This window comes from Acomys minous (assembly GCF_964271855.1).
Source record: "Acomys minous genome assembly, chromosome: 1".
NCBI lineage: Eukaryota > Metazoa > Chordata > Mammalia > Rodentia > Muridae > Acomys > Acomys minous.
The window spans coordinates 142,493,797-142,515,419 of NC_140483.1; the positions used below are offsets into that span (position 1 = coordinate 142,493,797).

Sequence of the window (21,623 nt, forward strand, 5' to 3'; positions counted from 1 at the left end):
CTGCTCTTTCTGCTCTGGGCTCTGCTGGGGTGGTGAGGCCAGCCAGGGAGCCCTGTGCATCTTCTCCAGGATTAACATGGATGCCCAGGGCACCAGAGGGCAAACAGAGACGAGACGCCTGGGCCACTTGCATTGTATTTTGTTGGAAAGTGAATCACAGATTGTATTACTTACTCTTCCTGTTGCTATGACAAAATAATCTGCCACCTCCTAAAGGATCTACACCCCCCCCACCTCCTAAAGGATCTACACCCCCCCACCTCCTAAAGGATCTACACCTCCCCCACCTCCTAAAGGATCTATACCTCGCCCACCTCCTAAAGGATCTACACCCCCCCCACCTCCTAAAGGATCTATACCTCGCCCACCTCCTAAAGGATCTACACCCCCCCACCTCCTAAAGGATCTATACCTCGCCCACCTCCTAAAGGATCTACACCCCCCCCACCTCCTAAAGGATCTATACCTCGCCCACCTCCTAAAGGATCTACACCCCCCCCACCTCCTAAAGGATCTACACCCCCCCCCACCTCCTAAAGGATCTACACCCCCCCACCTCCTAAAGGATCTATACCCCCCCCACCTCCTAAAGGATCTACACCTCCCAAAGCAGCACCACCAGGGTGAGAGAAGCTGAGAGGAACTGGGCACCAGGTGTTTAAACTGCTATTTTTAATTATGTTTCTATGTGTATCTATGTGGGAGTGCATGCAAATGGGTACAGATGCCCTCAGAGGCCAGAAGAGGGTGTCAGATTCCTCCGGAGCTGCAGTTGCAGGTGGCTGTGAGCCACACAGTGTGGGTGCTTGGGAATCCAAGTCAGGTCCTCTGGGAACACAGCACACACTCTTCACCGCTGGCCCAGCTCTCTAGCTCCAGGTGGGCAGCAATTCACATCACACCACTCTCCGGGTCTGTTTACGTGTCTTCTCCCATGCGCAGGGCTCCTTAGAGGCAGGGCTGTGTCCCCAGGGCTAGCACAGAGAGGAGTGGAAAGAAGAGGACATTCCCTAACCAAGTGCCAGGCAACCCAGACTTGGGGCCAGCTCTTCCACCAGGTGGCCAAGAGGCAGCCCCCGTCCATCTCTGAGCCTCAGTTTCCCTATGTTCTATGAGGGGCTGAACAGATCAGATCTGAGGGTAGCTGGCCTTCCCATGACCCCACAAAACAGAGTCCACAATCCCTGGTGATGTCATAAACAGCTTCTTCTCCAACCACTCTCACCCCCTCTGACTCCGCCTCCCATGTTCTACATGTGCCCTTTTCTAGTCCTCTGCTCCTTTCTATGTCACTGGCCATCACTCTCTTTCCCACACATCTGTTGAGGGTCCTCTGCACTTTTTTTTTAACTCTTCACAGCAAGGGCTGAGCTTTTCAGCTCCTTGGTTCGAGGTGTGTTCACCATGGCTTCTCTGCAAGGCCCTTCCATATCATCATCACCATCATCATCATCATCACCACCTCCACCACAATCATCATCATCATCAACATCACTGTCACCACCATCATCATTTCAATCTTAACTCTGACTCTCCTCCCACACAGCCACTCCTTCAATCAGTCTAATGCATGTTACATGTGTATCCAAAATTACAAGATATCCTTCCCTGAGCTAGCGGTGTAGTTCAGTTGATACAGTGCCTGCCTGGCATGAACCCATGCTGAGGTGGAACACATCTGTAATCCCAGTATTTGAGAGGTGGAAGCAAGAGGCTCAGGAGTTCAAGATTTTTTCCAGCTGGAGAGATGGCTCATCAGTTAAGAGCACTATCTGACCTTCCAGAAGATTCGGGTTCAATTCCCAGCATCCACATAGCAGCTCATAGACATACATGCAGGCAAAACACCAATGCACACAAAATAAAAATAAACCATTTTTAAAAGTCTAGAAGTCTCTGTGTTGCTGCCAGTTCTCCATGGACACGAGCATCATTTGCACTCGAGCATCCCTGGGGTACTGTGGCCAGTGCTGGGGCAGCTAGGCTCCAGGTATTAATCAGTCTAATCAGAAAACAGTGTTTACCACAGAGGGCTGAACATGGGACACTGGGGACTGGAGGCACGAAAGGCTGAGGTATCCCTAGCATCATCAAGAGCAGAAGGTGATGACTGTCCCCTGCTGGGGGGAGCAGAGTGACAAGAGGCCACCTGAGAAAGCTGGACTGTTCACTGTCTTGCTGCCCAGAGTGGCCTTTGGAGGCGATGCAGCTGCCACCGAAGGCACAGCCTGATGCCCACATGGAAGACAGCCTGTCCTCTAGCATTCCTCAGTTTCCCGCTTTTCCTCTCTTGCAGGACGGCAGTTTCACATGCACCCTCAAGACAGTCCTGGTCCGCACACAGGATCAGTGCAGTACTAGCGACTTCCCTCTGGAGGAAAGCATGTAGGGCCTACTGAGGCTTCTGGCCAGAAGTCAGCTGACAAAGAGCCTGGGAAATGAACCTTGGAGAACCAGCCCCTTTGTGACACAGAGCAGAAGGGGATGGATTAAGAAACCCCTCAGAACACAAGGCCTGGGGCCAGCACCACAGGCAGGGGCAACCCTAGCCAAAGCATGCCAGTCTTGGGTTAGAATGTCGCTCACTAGAAGAGTATTTGAAAACAGAGGCCCATGTTCAATCCCCAGCACTGCACAAGGCAGCCACAGTGGCAATGGTTGTAATCCCAGCACCCAGGAAGTGAAGGCAAAAAGATCAACCAACCCTGGCCAGGGGAGCTCGTGCGTGTTCCTAAGGATGCTCGGGTACAAAGGATACTTAGAGTTAGGCTGGAGAGATAGCTTATGGGGTAAAGTGCTTGCAAACAGGTGGACCTGAGTAGTGTCCCAAGGACCCATAGAAGAATTTGAGGAGGCTCACACACAGGGTTGACCTCTGGCCTCCAAACATCTACACACACACACACACACACACACACACACACACACACACACACACAGTTCAGGGTTATCCTCAGATGAGTTGGAGGCCAGCCTGGGCCACATGAGACCCTGTCTCAAAACAAAACAAAACAACAGCCTACTTTGCAGAACTGGCTGTGCCAGCTGTTGTTACACACCACATCTGCACCACGCTGAGTCTGTCTACCTCTCTAATGTATGAAACTGACAGGTTGAGTGTTTTGCGTCCGTCACTGAGAAGGCTGGGCTTCCTTTGTGGGCCTGGCTCATTATGGCTCTGTTAGGACAAGCTCTCTTCCTGGGTGTGTGAATACGTCTGCATCTAGATGCTTGCTACTTACGAGTTCCTGTCAAATGTAGACAGTGCCCTTAACTTTTGTGCAACCCAATCTATTGCGCTTGGTGATTTTTTTTTTTTTAGCTTGTCAAGGAGTCTGAGATAGGTATAGTGGCATATACCTGTAATCCCAGTCTTTGGAGAGTTGGGAGACTGAGGCAGGGGAATCATGGGTTTGGTCAGCCTGGGCTGATTCTATCTCAAACAGACAAAAACAGAAATAAGCCATCTGCACTTGGCAGACCACACCCCTCACTGTCTAGGACTGTGTTCGCTACGCAGTAGGGAACTGTAAGAGGGGAGTGGGAGCTTGTCTCTCCAGGCTTCCTGCTTGGCCCTGTGTAGACCCTTCGTCCTGGGAGGCGGATGCTCTCTGCCTGTTTCCCAGGTTGAGGGCTCTTCACTAAAGACGTTGTTTTCTGCAGCATCAATTTCCCAGAGACCATACTACGCATCATCATTGCCAGTGACACCATCGCTGGAAATAGCAATGCTGAACAGGAGGGAAAGATATGCGTTGTGCGGAGCACAGCTGGCCCCCAAAGCAGCTCCCCTTCCAGGGGACTGTAAGAAAAGTGAAGAAAAATGGAAAGTGGGTACATCAACTCTCACCCCCTCAAGGGAGTGTGCGCACCTCACGTTCACTTTCAGTCCCACAAGTGTGTTGCAAGATTCAGAATGTGACTTGTTTCATGGATGGAGAAGTAGGTAGAGCTTGGGGCTCAGACACAGACCAGTGTGCACACAGCACCCCATCTGTTTATGGCACAGTGTCCCCTGACCTGGAGTTTGTGCACCTTCCCTGCAGATGCTTGCCTGGGAGAGCAACTGAAGGCCTCTCCAGCCTTTATGGATTGTTTCATTATGTCAAAGGGTTTCCTATTGTAGCCCAGACTGGCTATGAACTTGTATCCTACTCCCTCAGCTTTCTAACTGCTGGGATTACAGGCATGCTCCACCATGCCCAGCTTGAGTGGGGGTGGATGGTTTGTTCGGAGACAGAAAATAGCTATATAATCCAGACTGGCCTCCAAACTGTGGTGATCCTGCCTCCATCCTCTGAGGACTAGGAATACAGGGATCCAGGACATCACCAACAGGCCTTTACAGACAGCCATGCATCTACTGTATGCTATGTACAAGGGAACCCTCCCTCACCTGATCCTCCACCCCCTTATCACAATAGGAGGGAGCTGTTGAGGTTCTGTAATGATGTAATGTCACGAGTTCATCAGGTAGGATGTCCATCCTTTCTTCTGGTCTAGCTGAACCATGGTGCCATTTGACTTGAGGACTGGGGCCTTTCACTGGCCTTCCTCATGTTCAGTCAGGCTGCTCCCACATCCTCCCCACCATTCCCTCGCCCTGGGAAGCAGGTGAGCAGCAGTCACATATGGTACTATCCAAGTCTCCCCTGCTCCGTGGCTTAGGCAGTGCTCAGAGCTCTGGCAACCCCAGGGATTCCCCCATCTGGCTGCCGAGGCTCGCCTGTCTCCTGAGAAGTAGTTCCCATAGCTCCAAGCAGGTGCAAAGAGCTGGAAAGACCTGCCCGTTCCAGGGCCTCTTAAGTGAAGGCCCCAGGAGGCGGGGCTTCTCTTGGCAAGTGAGGAAGAGTGTGAAGGCAGAACAAGCCTTCCCTGAGCCCAGGGAATAAAGCTGCCTCTGGCTTTGTGGATGTTCAGGCACAGCCTGGGTGCTGGAGGGATGTTGTGTAGTGACTTGGAGCAAACTCAGACAAGTGCTCAGCCATAGCCACCCTTTGTAAACAGGTTAGTGTAAAGGATCTAGAGTTATGTGGACATAACGTACTCAGGTGGCCCCTTAGCTTGAGAGGGTATAGCGAGCATTTTCCTCCGAGACTCACTCCCAGGACACTTTAAGAACCCACTCAACAAGGCACTGAAGAGTTCAGGTCTGATATCTTTACACTCTGGTTGGCGTTGTCTGATGAACAAGGCATCAGTTGCTTCCAGGAGCAACGGGTTCTCAGGTCACAGCCCCTCAGAGACGCTCCCACAGGACTGACTCATGATGTAGAAAGCAGGCTGAGAGGGTGAGCAAGGCGGTACAGCACAGCCCGCCACCCTGCCATCTCTGCTTATGTGGTTCCTGGAAGCCCCTGTGGGAAATGTCACCAGCCCCGAGGGCTTAGTCTGAGGGGCTGTCATGAAAGAGGATGTTCCCCTAGATTTTGCCAACCTTAAGGGAATAGCCCCAGTGTTTGAAAACTGCATCCCTGTTCATTTTAGTCTGTGCACTTCACAGAAACACCACAGATGTGTTGGCTTTCCCCTTGCCAGATCCCTGGGAGATGTAGGACTCAGGAAACACTCCGCTTTGAGCCTACGGGGAATCAGAGAAGTCCCAAGCCCAGTCTTTCCCGGGGAGCAAGCTGCAAGGCTGGAGCAATAGCAACGGCAGGCTTGGTAGGAAAAAGCCACAGTGAATTCATTGAAAATATGACTTTGCTTTGTCACCGAACCTGATGTGTGACCTTGAGTGGGTGCCATCCCACGCTTCAACACTGTTCATCCTTGGGGCTGGCTGAGACCCCACTGCTGTCCCTGGGTACCACTTTTATCTTTCCCTTAGGTGTGCAAAGCCTGGGAAAAGATTAAGGTTGAGATGGAGGTTCTCCTCCAATCTCAGCTCAGGGTTAAGGAGGGACTTGGTCTCTGGTTGTGACAGCTGGTGAGTAAACATCTCCTGAGGGGCTCTGTCTAGATGTGACCATGGACAGCAAGTGAATGACAAGCCATCCCCTGCTCTGTCTGGGCTGACATGGCAGTGGAGGATGCTATTAATTCTGCTGTTTACAGAAAGAAGTCCAGTGTGAGTAGAGGCTTTTTTGGTGTTTTAAAGCCAGATGGTATTTCCTGCCTTGATCAGGCTCAGAGCTTTGGTTCCCATGGCAACCCTTAAGTTCCACCTACTGCAACTTCCTCATTCTCCAAGCTTCTTCCTCTTCCACCATACTGTCAGAGGCCCAGGAGAATAAAGCCATTAACTAGTGTGTGTGCTGCACTTCATGGCTGACACTACGCTCCAGCGTTTCCGACCTCACTCCTCACCACAGGCTTGCCACGAAGCATCTGCTGTCTCTCTGCTTTGCACAGGGAGACCCAGGCTCCAGAGACAGGTGATTTGCTTCGCTTGTCCTTGTTGGTGTCAGCAGGACTCCAACCAGGTGTGATGTCTCTGGACCTTTGCTGGGATGAGCATGCCCTAGTACCCTCTGCTGTGAGTGCAATTCCTAAGTGGTGAATTTCAAATGTAAGTTGGGTCAAAATCAAAGTGTGCCATCCTTACTAAGTTAACTTCTCTGAATATCCTTTTATCTACAATGGTGACTCTGAAAGGATGGGGAGATTACATACGGGGGGACACACACACACACACACACACACACACACACACACACACACACGTGCACGCGCCTACTGGAAGGAGACCTAACATCAACCCTAATTACCCCTGTGACATTGCATTGCTTGGATCACTCTGCCCGTGGAGCCTGACTTGTGAAGGTCTGACAGGTATCCAACCTCTTGACACTGCAGCACGACGTCGTCACAACAGATGTGTTGGGCCACATTCACAGCTATGTGATGCGTGCAGCCTACAGGCTGGGCATGCCTGTGAAAGGTAACATCAGTCCATGATTTCTCACGATGCAATGGACATGCACATCCCTGGAGACCTTGTAGGATTTCACTTCTTATGACTGTCCTGGGGTGTAGACCCTACTTTTAGTAGTAGTATGGTATGAGTGTTCTGAATGGTTTGCAGAGGCACAGCCTAATCTGTAGAAAACTCCTGAAGCTGCAGGGCTGTCTAGCAGTGTGTGCAGGAGCCAATGTGGAGTATTCCTCCAGGTATAAAACTGTTAGAAGGCATGCCTGTAATCCCAGTACTATGGGAGCCAGAGGCAGGCAGATTCTGTGAGTTCAAGGCTAGCCTGATTTACAAAGCATGTCCAGTGTTAGGACTCTGCTTTACTATGCGTGTGATGTCATTGCCTACCTGCCACTGGGCGTGGCCCTACTCAGGGGCTATAAAAGGACAAACCCATCTACTGCTCTCTCATACCTCTTCTTCCTATTCCTCCCTCTCTTACCCCCCACTCTCTGTTTCTCTCTGGGGTACCCCTTCTGCCTTCCTTCTCTCCCCATAATGATCTTTTCCATGTCATATCTATTGTGTGGCACATATTTCATATTTTATATTATATCTCACATTTCATTGGTATTTAAAATCCAGGACAGCCAGAGCAACACAGAGAAACCCTGTCTCAAAACAAAATAAAAACACAGAAAAACAAAGCAACAAACAAACAGGATTGTTATAAACTCTCCCGAGGCTCTGTCCAGGTTCTGTATATCCTGGAACCTGGGGGTTGAGCAATCATGCCCAGCCTCGGGACACTCAGTAGCGGATGGGAACATAGCAACAGGCCGTATCTTGTATGGCAAAATAATACTCATTGATACTGATTTAGATAAATCTTTCAAAACAAAATTACTTTTTAAGAAGTCTCCCTTTCTCAGGAATGCCCAAGGACACATTTAAGCTCATGACAGGAGGAGGATCGAAGTGGAGCTGACAGTCGGCGCCCGGTGCTGCTCTTTCTGCCAGTTTCCTTTGCTCTGTATTCTGTACATGTGGCTTGCAAACTGAATTATGTGCATTAAGTTAATTGCTATCCAATTAACAAATATTTTCCATTCATTGTTGCCATCAATCTGGCTGGTACATCCCATAACCCAGCTCTGTGCCTGTCCCCTGCTCTGTGGTAGTCAAGGTGGCGGTGCCAAGTGGCTGATGAGTAGTGCATGTGGCCTGACCCCCACCGACAGACAGGAAAAAAATGACCGGGAGCTCGGGTGCCGAGGAATGCTTTCCTTGTGCGGAGCCCTCAGACTGCCAGCTAAGCTCCACACCTGCCCCTTGAGCCAGGACTGCCATTATTCTAGAAGATGACAGGCAAGGCAAGGACTTGGCTTGGCTCCCGGGGCTTCCCTAGTGCCTCCGACGATGCTCAAGGCTCAGATGATGAGCTTGCACTCCGGCTCCCATGATCCCTAGACACACTATGAAGTCAGCTTGCCCGGTAGCTTCATTCACCAAGCCTTATCCCTCTGGGCCCTGACCACTGGTCCCCTTGCTGCATGACCCTAAGCCCCTTATTCCGTAAGCGTTCCGGATTCTAGTGTAGTTTGTCAACTTGACACAGCTATTATCGTCATCTGAAAGGAGGAAACCTCAATTGAGGAAATCCCTCCAGAAGACTGGGCTGTGAGCAGACAAGCCTACAGTCATTTTCCTAATAGTGGCTGATGGGGAGGGTGCCGGCCATTGTAAGTGGCGATGCCCCTGGGCAGGTGGTCCTATGAGAAGGCAGGCTGAGTAGGGCATTTGGAGCAAGCCAGTAAGCAGCACACCCTCCATGGCCTCTGCATCAGCTCCTGCCTCCAAGTTCCTGCCCTGACTTCCTTCAATGATTGACTATGCTGTGGAAGAGTTAGCCAAACAAACCCTTTCTTCTCCAGGTTTCCTTGGTCATGGTGTTTCATCACAGCAAGAGAAACCCCGAGACACTGGCCTCCAACCTTTGGTTTGGGACCTCATCTGCCAATGGAACTTGTAGACGGGGAGAAGGCAGTACTAGGTGGCAAGAGAGGAACAGAGGGGACTGAAAGGCATGTGAGGGGCTATGGAAGCCCTAGGCTAGGTCTCAACGGCTGAACAGATCTTGAATGGGTGGGTGACCATGCCTGTGACAAGTTGTGAGCCCTGCATTCATCCAGTGAGCAGACACAATTGCTCTACTGAACAAGCCACAAGCGAACTAGCTGAGAGCTGGAGAAATGAAGGGTGTGATTCGCTTACCTCGGGAAGGGCGCTCACCAGCCCATTCTGAAGCGTTCGTTGTGCAGGTCTTTGGGGACACCGGGTTCAGACTCTCAGCACACTTAGCCCCTCTGGAAAACGACCCATGTATATGAGAGAAAGCATCCCAGAGCAGGTTCAGATCTCTTAGAGAGGACAGAGCAGAGGGCAAAAACACTGACTGGAGAAGGGTAGAAGGCCACTGGACAATTACTGGCCACAAGTGTGCCCTCCCATCTCCCATACCTGGTGACCAAAGCCTAAAGCAAAACTTCCCACTGTAACCACCAAGGTCCAGAGTGCAGCAGCAGACTCAAGCTGCTGCAGTCTCACAGCCCCTAGGGAAAACCCCCACCGGCAGCAATCGCACCCCTCTCCCACTCCAGCCTGACCACCACCAACACGCTTTCTACATCTGTGGGCCTGGCACTGCGGAGACAGTGTGGGCTTCTGCCTGGTTTTCCCCTCAGTGACAGTCTCAGGTTCATCCTGGCCAAGGCGTGTGTCAGCACCCCATCCCTCCTTATAACAGACTAACATTCCTTCTGAGGACTGACCACATCCATACGCTGATGGACACCTGGTGTGACAGTTACTGTTGACTTGACAGAGTCTACAGTCACCAGGAAGTCTCAGGGAGGGACTGCCTAGATGTGGCAGGCCTGTGGGTATGCTTGCAAGGCATTTTCTTTCTTTTTCTTTTCTTTTCTTTTTAATTTTTTATCTTGTTTTGTTTTTTTAGTTTTTTGAGACAGGGTCTCTCTGTATAGCCTTGGCTGTCCTGGACTCACTTTGTAGACCAGGCTGGCCTCAAACTCACAGCGATCCACACATTTTCTTAATTAGGTTAACTGATGTGAGCAGACCCACACTGAGTGTGCATGGCAGCATTTTGTGGGTTTGGACAATGAAAGGGAGCGCTGCGCACACATCCCCATGCCCGGCTCTGCTTGTTTATGGAGGTGACACGTTCCCGTTCCTCAGGCTTCTGCCTCCCTGGCTCTCCTGCCGCGATGGACTGCAACATGGAACTGTGAGCCAAATGAACACTTTCCTCCTCCACACACTTTTGTTAGCAGCTACAGAAGAAACGCAGACCCCAGGGCACCTCTGCCTCTCGCCTACTGTAACGGCAAGGTCTGGTTTGACCATGATTTCCAATCCTTTTAGAGATACGCTGAGGAGCGGAGCTGCTGGGCTAGACACGTGTTGTTTTTATACTTTTGGATCTGGGCTCCCCACCAGGTCCTTCTGAAGCTAGAGGCAAGCTCTCAACACTGAGCATCACCCCGACCTGGCTGGCTGGTTGCGTTTTACTTACTGAAGGCTTTCTCCTGCTTCGTGGTCTTTCTTGAGTATGGGGCAAATGAGAATTCAAAAGGGCCCTAGGACAGTGGTGTCTGAGACTTGGATTTCAGAAATACAATCAAAGCTGCCATCACCACACTGTCTTTCCCAAAGCAGGAGGGACTTGTTGGGGTCAAGGCCAAGGGGTGAACCAGAGGCCTGGTACCAGGATAACTTGCTAATGTGCACCAATTCCTGCCAGCTTTACCTACGCCTGACACTGGGAATCACGTGCCAACCCACCCTCTGCTGGTCTGAATTCCTTTCTAGCTTCCCCAGCACGCAGCCTTGCACAGCCTCCGTGCCTACGAGGGAGATGCTCCCTCCCTGACAGCTCTGGTCCTGGAGTGTTCTTCCTCATGGGACTGTCCATAATCTCCCCACACACCTAAACACCACCTTCTGTGTGCCTATGCTCCCAGGAGCTGAGGCACCAAGACCAGGGCTGAGGTAGAATTCTCTACAGGAACAAGGAGAACCTCCGAGCTATTTATAGCACTTTGCACCCTCTCTCCACTGTAAACAAACTACAAAGAGGAAATGACAAAGTGTCATTTGTTGTTGGCTGGGTTACTCATTGCTGACAGGCAGCCAGTCAGCAGGAAGAAGACTCTGAGGTGAGACCTGCGTTCACACCATTGTCCATCCTTAGCTGGGGTTGACCTTCATAGAGCTGGCTACTACTGGTCTGTCAGTCACCGAAGGGACAGGAATGAAAGGTTCCAGCTGCCTCAAAGGGTTGCTGTGGAGATGGGGTAAGGTGGACAACAGAATCACCCTGTAGCATGTGGTAGCTACGCAGGAGCAGCTCTGGGCAGCATGCTATGCCCTAAAGGGCATCAAGGCAAGAGACACAGTCCCCATTTTTATATATGCAGTTTGGCAAGCAAAAATCTTTCCAAGAATCAAGTCCCTGTCTGGAAATAATGGTTAAGACTGATGTGAGGAAAACGAAAGCCAACTGCAGGGCGGAAACAACATACTACCTTGGTCTCTGACCACTGTGTGTAGCGCCCCCTAGTGTGAGTTGAGACAAGGTCCCATTCTAGCCCTGCCAGCAGGGTATACTGATGAAGATGGCTGGGGCTGTCTGCTGGTCTGGAAGGGGAAGGATCCCAGAGGAAAGAGGACCCCGCTCTGTGGTGAGCTGGCTCCACTCCAGCGGCAGGCCTCTGGCCAGCACAAAGTACAGTTTTGGCCACAGGAGGGCAGGAGGAGCTGAAGACAAGTGAAGTGGGCTTGGTGCTCTTTCCACACAGATCTTCATGGGCAGTTCCCTCCTGCACTCTCATCTCACTGTGCACTTGTGCTCTCAGCTGTGGTACAGCCGTGGCTGTATCCAGGCCTGTTTCTGGAGAGCAGTGCCCCCCAAGAACAGGGGGGAGCCTGGACAGTCCTCTGGGAGTAACCGGCAAGGGAGTGGGAACTTCCAAGGGTTTCGGCACCCTCTCCCTGGCCTGGCAGTCTGCAGATTTTGGCACCAATGTCATCAGGGACAGCATCAAGCTTCCTCACACGCTGAATGGTACCCGCTGATGAAGGACAGGCATCGTGGGGTGCTTCAGCAACCTTCTGCAGGGCTTCATCTGTGCATAGCATCTTTTCTGGAAGGTTCTCAGGCCTTGAAGGCAGCACCCACTTGCATGTACAGGCCTCCAGCCTGGCCTGCACGTTCTCAGGCACCCCCAGGCTCCTGTTTGCTGCATCAGCTCTGATGGTTGGGCTAGCCAGCCTTCTCTCTGTCCACTTGCTGTGAGCTCCAGTGAAGAAATAACCCAGGAGTAGATAGGATGGAAGGGTGGGCACTCACTGCTCAACCCTGTAACACCTTGGAGCTCCGATGCCAGCAGAGCCATCAAAGCTGCAGCTACCTCCTGCTGGACACTGCTTCTTCCGGCCTTCCCCATACGGCCATGGCTTATGTGTAGATAAAGAGATGGAAAAGAAAAGCAGAAGGGGAAGAGACATTTAAAAGATGCAACCATCTTCAAGAAGCCTAACATCTCCACAGCTCCAGGGCACAAGGAGCTTTCTGGCCTCCATCTGACTTGGGTACCTTGGGACAGCTGCTCCCAGGCAACCCCAAAAGGAAAAGCAAGGCTCAGGAGATACAGTGGCATATGGTACGTGACTTAGTGAATGGTGGCTAAGCCAGAGCTAGGCCCCACTCCACAGAGTGTCTTCTAGAACTTCCACCACTCACTTCACAAAAAAGGGAAGTCAGACAATGAATGACACTTATTCCCCATGGACTAAATCCAGTCAGGGTATCTGCCGACACTCCCGCCATCCCCTCACTCTCAACTGTGACATGCCGACACCTGCCCCAAAGACCAGTTCCTGTCCTCTGGGATGCACCCAGGCAGAACCTGAGGCCTCACTGATGACTGAGGCCTTGGCTCACCACACATGTTATCATACAACCTGACATGGCACCCACTGGCTTGTCAAGGGCCTTGGTGAGTCCTCTGTGCCCTCAAAGCAGGGTGTCATCCAAAGCCTGTTTCCAATAACCTGTTGTCTGGCCCTCAGATGAAGTCCTTCAGGCTTGTTCTATGGCAGCCAGCTCTAGAACAGCGCCTGCCTCTCAGGTGCCCCACTTGAGTGAGAGCTTTGCCAATCACATAGGTACACAAGATGGGGCAACAGTGAGAAGCAGACACATAGCCTCAAAGACTCTAACCCTGGGGGCTTGAACCTCAGCTAAGGCTAGCTTCTGAGGACATGGTCATTTGCAGCAGCCAGAAGCACTACTGCATCCAAATCCAGACATGGACAGGATAGGAAAGGCCTGGACATGGAGGCCACCCACTGTCACTCAGGGCTGCTGCTTCAGGACCTAGTAACTGGAGGGCTGCTCTCCGCCTCTTGGGTCGGCTTCCTCATGTAGTGTGAGGTTAATCAATGTGGAGGATGAATGACCATGCCAAGAAGCTTGGGCACAGACCAGGTACTTAGCGAGCATGTCCCCTTAACAGATACTTCATGGGAGCCTTCATACAGCTTTAGTGGACAAGGATGGGAGGAACAAGAGACCCACTGGACCCATTGGACTATCAGGGGGCAACAGGAGGCTCTGGCCAATGTAGCACCTGCAGCCTCCAGCAGCCAGTATGGCAGGACAGATACAAGATGGCCCAGCACAGCTCATAATAAAGATATGAGTCCTGAGAAAGCCACCATCTTCAGGGGACCTCCTGAGGACCATGTACTTTATGTACATGGTCTCCATGGTGCAGCTAAGAGGCTCAGTCACCTGCCCTTATCATCTCCTTGGCCAGCTGTGCAGCTGGACCTGACCCCTGACCCCACGTTCACAGCTCAGAATGCTCTTCCCTGGTGTTCCTGAGGCTGGAACACGCTTGCCTGCCCATCAAGAGCCTCCAGACGAGCACCCAGTATAAAACAGAAAGAGTGGATTTGAAAAGCTGGTCCCCCTTAATACGTTGTAGTAGAGAATATACAGGCCAACTCATTTTTGAGGAGCACAGCATTAATAAGGTAGAGAAGAAACCCCGAAGTTTATACTTGCCAGCCTTCTGATCCCAAAGCCCATTCTTCTCCTTGCTTCCTTTTTGGTTTTTCAAAACAGAGTTTTTCTGTGTAAAAGCCCTGGCTGTCCTGGAACTCAATTTGTAGACCAGGCTAGCCTCGAACTCAAAGAGATCTGCCTATTTCTGCCTTTTCCTCCCAAGTGCTGGGATTAAGGGCATGCGCCACCATGCCTAGCTGCCCCAAAGCCCTATCACACTGCAGTCTACTGCTGTGTGGAAGTGCAGAAGCTGAGCCTGACTCTGGAGGGCACTGTGAAGCAGAGCCTTATTTTCCCAGCTCTAGACCTTGTAGGGAAGGAAAGTAAAGGCCACAACGGAGGAGGGATCCACACGGCGCGTCTGCTTTTTTCTCACATACAAAGGGCAGCCTTTGCAATAGAGAAAAGCATTCTGTCCACGCATGCATGCTGCTCGCATGCAGCAGGTGCAGCGAAGAGCTACAGTAGTGACGTACACAGCACAGAAGAACCATTTGTGTCTATGTAGGCGATACCAGGAAAGGCCTTGACGAGATGACCGGGACCACCGGGAATGCGGTAGCTGTTGTTTTATAAGAAATGGTCTCATGTATCCCGGGCTGGCCACAAACTCACTACATAGCCAACGGGCACTTTGAACTCTGATCCTCCTGCCTTCACCTCATGAGTGCTAAGATTACAGGTGTGTGTCACCACACCATTTATGTGGTGTTGGGGACTGAACCTGGGTCTTCATGCATGCTAGACAAGCACTGTACCAACTGAGCCTCATTCCCAGCTATAGGTAGAGGTTTTACAGCAAGATGCATCAGGTAGGGCTAACCTTCCAGCAAAATGCTCACTTCTCTATCTGTGCTTAGAATGTTCCTTATGCCACTGCAGAACTACATTTCCCAGACTGCTTTGCATCCAGGTAGAGCCATGTGATGACTGGGGTAGCGGGCAGTGAAGCAGAAGGAAAGACATTTAGAAAGGAGGCAGGTCTGTCACTTCAATTCTTCTCCCTTTCTATCAGAAGCAACAGCTTTGGCCTTAAAACTCTTGGGAATGGCAAGTCACCAGGGATAAATAGTGGGGTCCCTGAGTCACTGTGTCAGCCCAGCTACCAACCAGGAGCACCCAAACAGAATGTTGGGTGAGATTCAGTCTATGTAGGAGTCCTTTACAGCACAGGTATCACCAGAGCTGTTTTGTTGGAGGAGGCCAGTGAATGGGCCAAGACATAACGTGGCGGTCTGGGGCAGCAGGTTGGGACCTGGCACTGTGTGAAGGAGTGATGAGGCTCGGGGTGCACACGCCGATGGCCACAGCATGGAGACTCACGTACAAGGACTGCTGCCAGGGGCCCTGGTGTTGCTGGCACTGCTCTCAAAGGAAGAGTGGAAGTTGTGAATTGTCTCCTGTAGAATCTGCCTCTCACGCCCCTGTGGACGGAACAGAAACACACATAGAAGGTGCTGTTAGACCTATGGCTGACCATTCACTCAACCGACTGTGGTTGAGGCTCACTGTGCACCTGGAAAACTGTGAGTGTTCTGAGGGAAACAACTACCTCATCGCCAGAGTATCAAGTTCAGGAAGCTCCTGGTACCCACAATGACAGCTGCTGGTGAAGGGAGACCCCAGGGTGCAGAAGTCTTGTCCCTGGGTGAGGTATGCCTAGGGAGTCCACCTGGCTGGTGGGGAGGCTCCTCACTTGCCCAACTTCAGGAACGCAATGGGATCCCCACAACTATGCCCCAAGCCTCCCCCATCCATTTTGATGTGGGAAAAGGTGGATTGTCTCGGCCCCTAGAACAGCCCTACTGAATGTTCAGTGAGAGGTAGCAAGAGGCACACACAGGTCAAACATAGGTTAAAACCAGTAGCCTGGGTTCAAATCCCAGCTGCCTCTCCACCTTTCTGGGCCTCAGTTTCTCAGCTGTAGGTGGGGGCAAGCACAATAGTTCAGCTGGTGGGCCCCGTCACAGGACTCTGCATGGACAGCAGGCAGGTCCTGACCAGGGACAGCACTGTCAGACAGCAAGTGAGCATGTTCTAACTTATGAATAGTTGTGGTCAAAGCTTAGAGCAAGTTAGAAATGTATTACCAGCTGGGCCTGGTAGTGTACCCCTGTCATCCCAGAACTCAGGAGGCAGAGGCAGGCACATCTCTGTAAGTTCAAGGACAGCCTGATCTTCATAGCAAGTTCCAAGATAGAACTTAGATAAAGTAAGTCCCTGTCTAAAATTGGTATTATCTTTAAAAGACTGTTTTCTACTGGGGGGGGGGGGTTCTTGTGCACTGTGTATTCAGAGGCTGATTTCTGTGCCCTGAGATCTGGTTGTACTCAGGACTTGGGCATTGTCATTTCTATGAAGAATCTTGACTCAGGGTTGTGTGAAAAATTGTTCTCCACCTTCTCTGATTGGTTAATAAAGAAGCTGATCAGCCTATAGCTTGTCGGGAGAGTTAGGGCTGGACTTCTGATCCCAGTTAGAGGCTCCCAGGCAGGAGGAGAGGGCAAGATGAAAATTGAGGAGAAGGCGGCTGTAAGGAGGTCGCCATGAGGACAAAGATGGAGCAGGAGCAGCCAGGGTGAGGGGAGAGGACAGGTGACGAGCACGAGGCTGGGAAACAGTCCAGAGTAGCGTAGACAGGCTAGAACAGATGAGGATCTGCCCAGCTCAGGGTTATTAAGAAATGTAATAGGTCTCCGTGTCATTATTTTGGAGTTAGAATGGGAAACATAAAAAAAAAACCACTATATTAATATTTTACAGTACTCTGTGAAAAGAAAGGGACCATGTAGTAAGGCCAGATTCCAAAGGTTTTTATCCTATATTTCATAAACATCCACCAGCTAGAGATGTCTCTCTCCAGATGCCAGTGCAGAGGTCTCCTGTGCTGACAGGAGGATGAGAATTGCCCTTTACACCAACTTGGCAGATGACCTGAAACAACTGTTAACATCAGCAGGAGTGCATGGGCAAATGGCTGAAGGCGGCAGAGTAAGAACCGAGTACCAGGTGTGGGCAGAGGAACCGGCAGCCTCACCCACCAGTGACAACTGGTGGCATCCAGATCTGGCCTCATTTCCCTGAGCAGTATCTGTAAAATGGGATTCTGTAGCCTGCCAGGGTAGCAGGGGACATGTAATCTGATCTTAAATATCACTCTGGCCTCAATCCCCTGAGAAAATAGGTCAGGGACAGTCAGGCCCCAGAATTCTATGTCTCCTCACCTCAGAAGGGTACCACAGACTCAAACCATCATCACCTGCCTTCTGATCTGCCAGACATCCCCAGAAAGGAAAAACAAATGACCATTATATGTAGAAAATAGCTTCGGTCCATCTAGTAGCTCACAAAATATAAATAAAACCAAGGGTATGTCTGAGCCTACAAACACATACTGACTAGAAACCAAACCAAAGGAGCCATCAAGATGGTTCAGTGGAGGCTGGAGAGATGGCTCAGAAGTGAAGAGCACTGGCTGCTCTTCCAGAGGTCCCGAGTTCAATTCCCAGCAACCACATGGTGGCTCACAACCATCTATAATGTAATCAGATGCCCTCTTCTGGTGTGAGGGTGTATATGCAGGCAGAACACTGTATACATAATAAATAAATCTTAAAAAAAAAAAAAAAGATGGTTTACTAGGTTAACATACTTTCCCCTACGCCCCAGGATCCAAGTTCAGACCATAGGACCCACATGGTAGAGTGGAGATTAATTCCTGCAAGTTGTCCTCTGACCTCCACATGTTCCCTGAAACATGAATAGACACAGAGACTTGCATATATGCATACACATACATATATACATACATACATACATACATACATACATACATACATACATACATACTACACATATAATTCTAAAGGAAAAACAAACCAGTAGTGCTCAATGCTGACAAGACTTCCAGGAACAGGAACTCATACCCATGGCTACTTATGGTGCCTATGGCACTTTCTTGTGGGTCTGGGGCAGCAAGAGTGAGGTCAAGGCGTGTCCAAACCCTGAAAATCTCATCCTGAGACCATCAGGAGCAGGACTCTTCCCTCCCTGCCCTGGGCCTGCATGTCCTAGCACACATGCCTTTTGGCTCCCACCTCTGCCACCCCGAGGAGGTCATATAGACTGGCAGCCAGGTCTCCCTATGAGGTCAGGTCCAGCAAGCACTGGAGTCTGGAATTCCTCTTCATGCAAATAAGGCATTTCCAGCACCTTAGCCCAGCCAATGATGTACATTCACCCTAAAAGCTTCTACCCAACCCCCAAAAGTTTAAAAGCCTTTGTTCATGTGCCCTTATTAAATGAGCTGCCTCCTTCACTTTGCACTCACCAGCCTCATGAGGTCTCTAACACCCCATCCCCCTACCCCCACCATTCCTACCTCACTCTCCCTCAGGCCACTGGTCCTGATCAAGGGTGATCACACCATGAAGGGAGGGAGCAGAGTGGGAATGACACTTTCTGGCAAGAAATTAGGATGACATGCATATATGATGGGCCTGGCTCTTTAAGATGTGGACATCCATCCTGAGGACACTGGGAAGTCTTCTAACAGAGCTGCCTGCTGCATCCACAAATGCGTAGCCATATACCAACAAGCAGGAATTTAAAAAAAAAAACAATTTTAGTACACCTATGCGAATTTACATCAGTAAGAATTCTGCAGGACATAGTAACACATGCCTGTCATCCTGGCACTCAGCGGGCTGAGGCAGGAGGATCCTGAGTAAGGCTCCACCTAAACACACACACACACACACACACACACACACACACAGAGAGAGAGAGAGAGAGAGAGAGAGAGAGAGAGAGAGAGAGAGAGAGAGAACACAAAAACAAAAACCCAAGAGCGTTCTTAGCCCATGGGTATCTGCTAAACGAAGAAAGAAGGATATAAAATTATTGATCCAAATTTATCTCGGTCATTTTTTTTAAAAAGAGAAGCCACTGGGCACAAAACACTGCAGAATAATTTGCCCCAAAGTGACTAGTGTTAGCTTCCGAGTGGCTACAGTGTGATTTCTTACAAAAATCCTCAATCATTTTTGAACTATACAAAGTTAGTTAAAAAAAAAAAAAAAGCACAGAAAGGGGAAAGAAACACAAAGAAACAAAAGCTTAGAGCCCAGGAGGGGCAAGCTGAGAGCACAGTTTCTGCCGAGCCCTCTGCAACATACAACCCACTCGGAACTCATGGACCTAAAGTGGACTTGCGCTCACTGTGGTGACTGGGGACAAAGGGTCTATGGCACTTTACTAAACGGTATTACTAGGCTGATAACATGCATTTAACACACATTCCTTGTTCAAGGTGGACTCGTTATGCAGGTAAAGATGACCTTCAGCTTCTTTTGCTGTTTTTGGACAATGGGGTTCCTGTATCTCAGGCTGGTCTTAAACTTGCTATATAGGTGAGGACGGCCTTGAGCTCCATCCTCCTGCCTCCACCTCCTGGGTCTTGGGATTACAGGCGTGTACCATCAGAACCTGTTTTATGCAGTGCTGGGAATCAAACTCAAGTCTTCGTGAATGCTAGGTAGGCACTCCATCAACTTAGCCACATTACTTAACAACAAAAAGATCTGTATTACAATGACTAAAAGGTGTATTTTCCATCAGGACACGTAAGGGAAAGAAAGCTCATTCCTCCATGCAAAGCCCACTCATGGTCCAATTCCTCTGCAGTTTTGGAAAGTGCTTCTCCAGGGCCTTGAGAGATGGCTCAGCAGGTAGAGTACTGGCTGCTTTTCCAGAGGACCCTCCTTGGAGTCCCAGCACCCACAAGGCAGCTTAAAACTTGGTAGAGATTAAGTCTCAGGGATCTGAAGCCCTCTTCTGGCCTCCTTGAGTACTGCATTCATGTGATGCATGGGTATACATACAGGTAAAAACAAAAACAGTATACATAAAAATTAATTTAAAAATAAAGTTCCCCTTCAGAACCACGCAGTTGATTCTCCACCTCCTCCAGCATGCTGGGGCATCTCAGAAATTCAGCCTGTGGTGTCCTCTTGACTGAGCTGAGTGTCAGAAGACAGCCTGCTCACTGTGTGGTGTCTCGTGGCACAGTGCTGGCCACGGAGCAATACTCGGCTCTCAGCACTCACATGGTATCCAGGACAATGCAGGTCAATGCATCAAAGCCTTCCATGAGGGTCTACCCTTGTGGACTACCTAGGGCTTCTGTTCCCTGGATGACACCCTTCCTACCTATGGAGACCTGCCTTCAGCCTGCCTCTGTTTCCCCAGTTTCCACATTAGAGAGCATAGCTGGAGGCTTGCTGGTCTGCAAGTCACAGGCTACCAACACTTCTGAGCTTCATTCCCCGCCCAGCCACTGCCAGCCATGCAGTGCCTGCCTGGTGCTCGCTCACTCACAAAGGGTCAGCTAACAGATGCAGCAGTAGCCATTGGCCCAGTCCTAGCTATACAGCAGGGAGGAAGGTGAGAGACCAGGAGCCCTGGGTTCAGGTCCTGTCTCAGATGCCCAGCATGGAAGCCACACACGGTGCAGTCTGAGAGTCTTGACTCCCTTGCCAGGTAGCTATGCAGACTCCAGCCTCTATCAGGGCTGGCACCAAGTGACTTGCAGATGGTAAAGGGCGGCATGAACATCTCTTTGCTGTGGGCACTGCTCATCTGTTCACTGTTGCACAGCACCATCCCCAGGGCAGAGAAGAAACCAGAAGCCTGGCCATGCTCCTGCCCCACCTCACATAGTACAGGACAACCTGGAACAGGCAAACCATCAAGAAAAAGGCCGGGAGTGTCCAAATGACCCTGACGCTGCTACTGCTCACAAGTGGGGCACTGTGAGGAGAAAGCAAGGAAAACAACAGGTAAGCAAGCATTGGAGCCGCTGAGCGAGGCGCTCCACAGGAAAGGGCAAGAGGTGCAGGGGTCTGAACAGCCTGACAGCAGCCACAGATAATGTTTCTGTGGTGTGTGCCTTGGAGCGTGGCCACCGGTGACCTTCACTTCTAGCGGTGATGAAATTTAACATTAGGCATTGATGTGGGACATAGCGTTTGACAGCCTTGGGTACCAGGGGCTCTGAGGCACCTAAGGTCCTGCAACAGCCCTAGTTCCCATGTCATGGCTAGGACAGGGAAGGACAGGGAGGCCCAGAGAAGGAACGCCCTGTCCTGGGATTCCACCCACATTTAGTCTGATCCCACGGTTCTCATCTCACAGTGTTGCCAAAGGCAATACCCACCCCTAAGGGTTGAAACCACCCAAGGAAGTATGTATCTAAATTTGGAGAGCCACAACCTTGTGGCGAGAAACTCCTGGAAAGGAAACAGGCTACATGGGGAGGCAGTGGGCTCTTAGCCATGAGGAGTGTGCAAGCAGACCACCTCTGTCACCTAGCAGAGGAGACATAGAGGGACTGTCAGGAAGCACATAAACAAGGCAGGGGATAGCGGGGACACAGTACCTTGCCCGCATTCAGCTCGGAGATGGCCGCCAGAATCTGCTGCCGGGAACCATCGGTCTTAATCCCCAGCTCCTGCAGGTCACCATCGGTGAGTGTGAGGAAGGCTTCCATGTCCACCTGGGGAGAGAAGGGCTTGCCACTGTCTGTGGGAGACTCCCCTACCGCACATGTGCCACATG

At 50.8% G+C, this 21,623-nt stretch overlaps 1 protein-coding gene across 3 annotated transcripts in view; it reads right to left on the reverse strand.

The window, feature by feature from the left end:
- Nucleotides 1–7,562: 7,562 nt before the first annotated feature.
- Nucleotides 7,563–21,623, reverse strand: part of ANKS6 (ankyrin repeat and sterile alpha motif domain containing 6) — a 46,847-nt gene continuing 32,786 nt past the window's right edge. For 2 of the 3 annotated variants that reach the window (XM_084785648.1, XM_084785649.1), the window contains 3 exons: nt 21,445–21,561; nt 15,334–15,430; nt 7,563–12,391 (listed from right to left, as the gene is read on the reverse strand). In XM_084785648.1, the coding sequence (XP_084641774.1) occupies nt 12,342–12,391; nt 15,334–15,430; nt 21,445–21,561 (264 nt within the window). In that variant the 3' untranslated portion in view covers nt 7,563–12,341. Of the gene's footprint in view, nt 12,392–15,333; nt 15,431–21,444; nt 21,562–21,623 lie in introns of those variants that run through there. The other variant, XR_014779970.1, reaches the window with a different exon arrangement.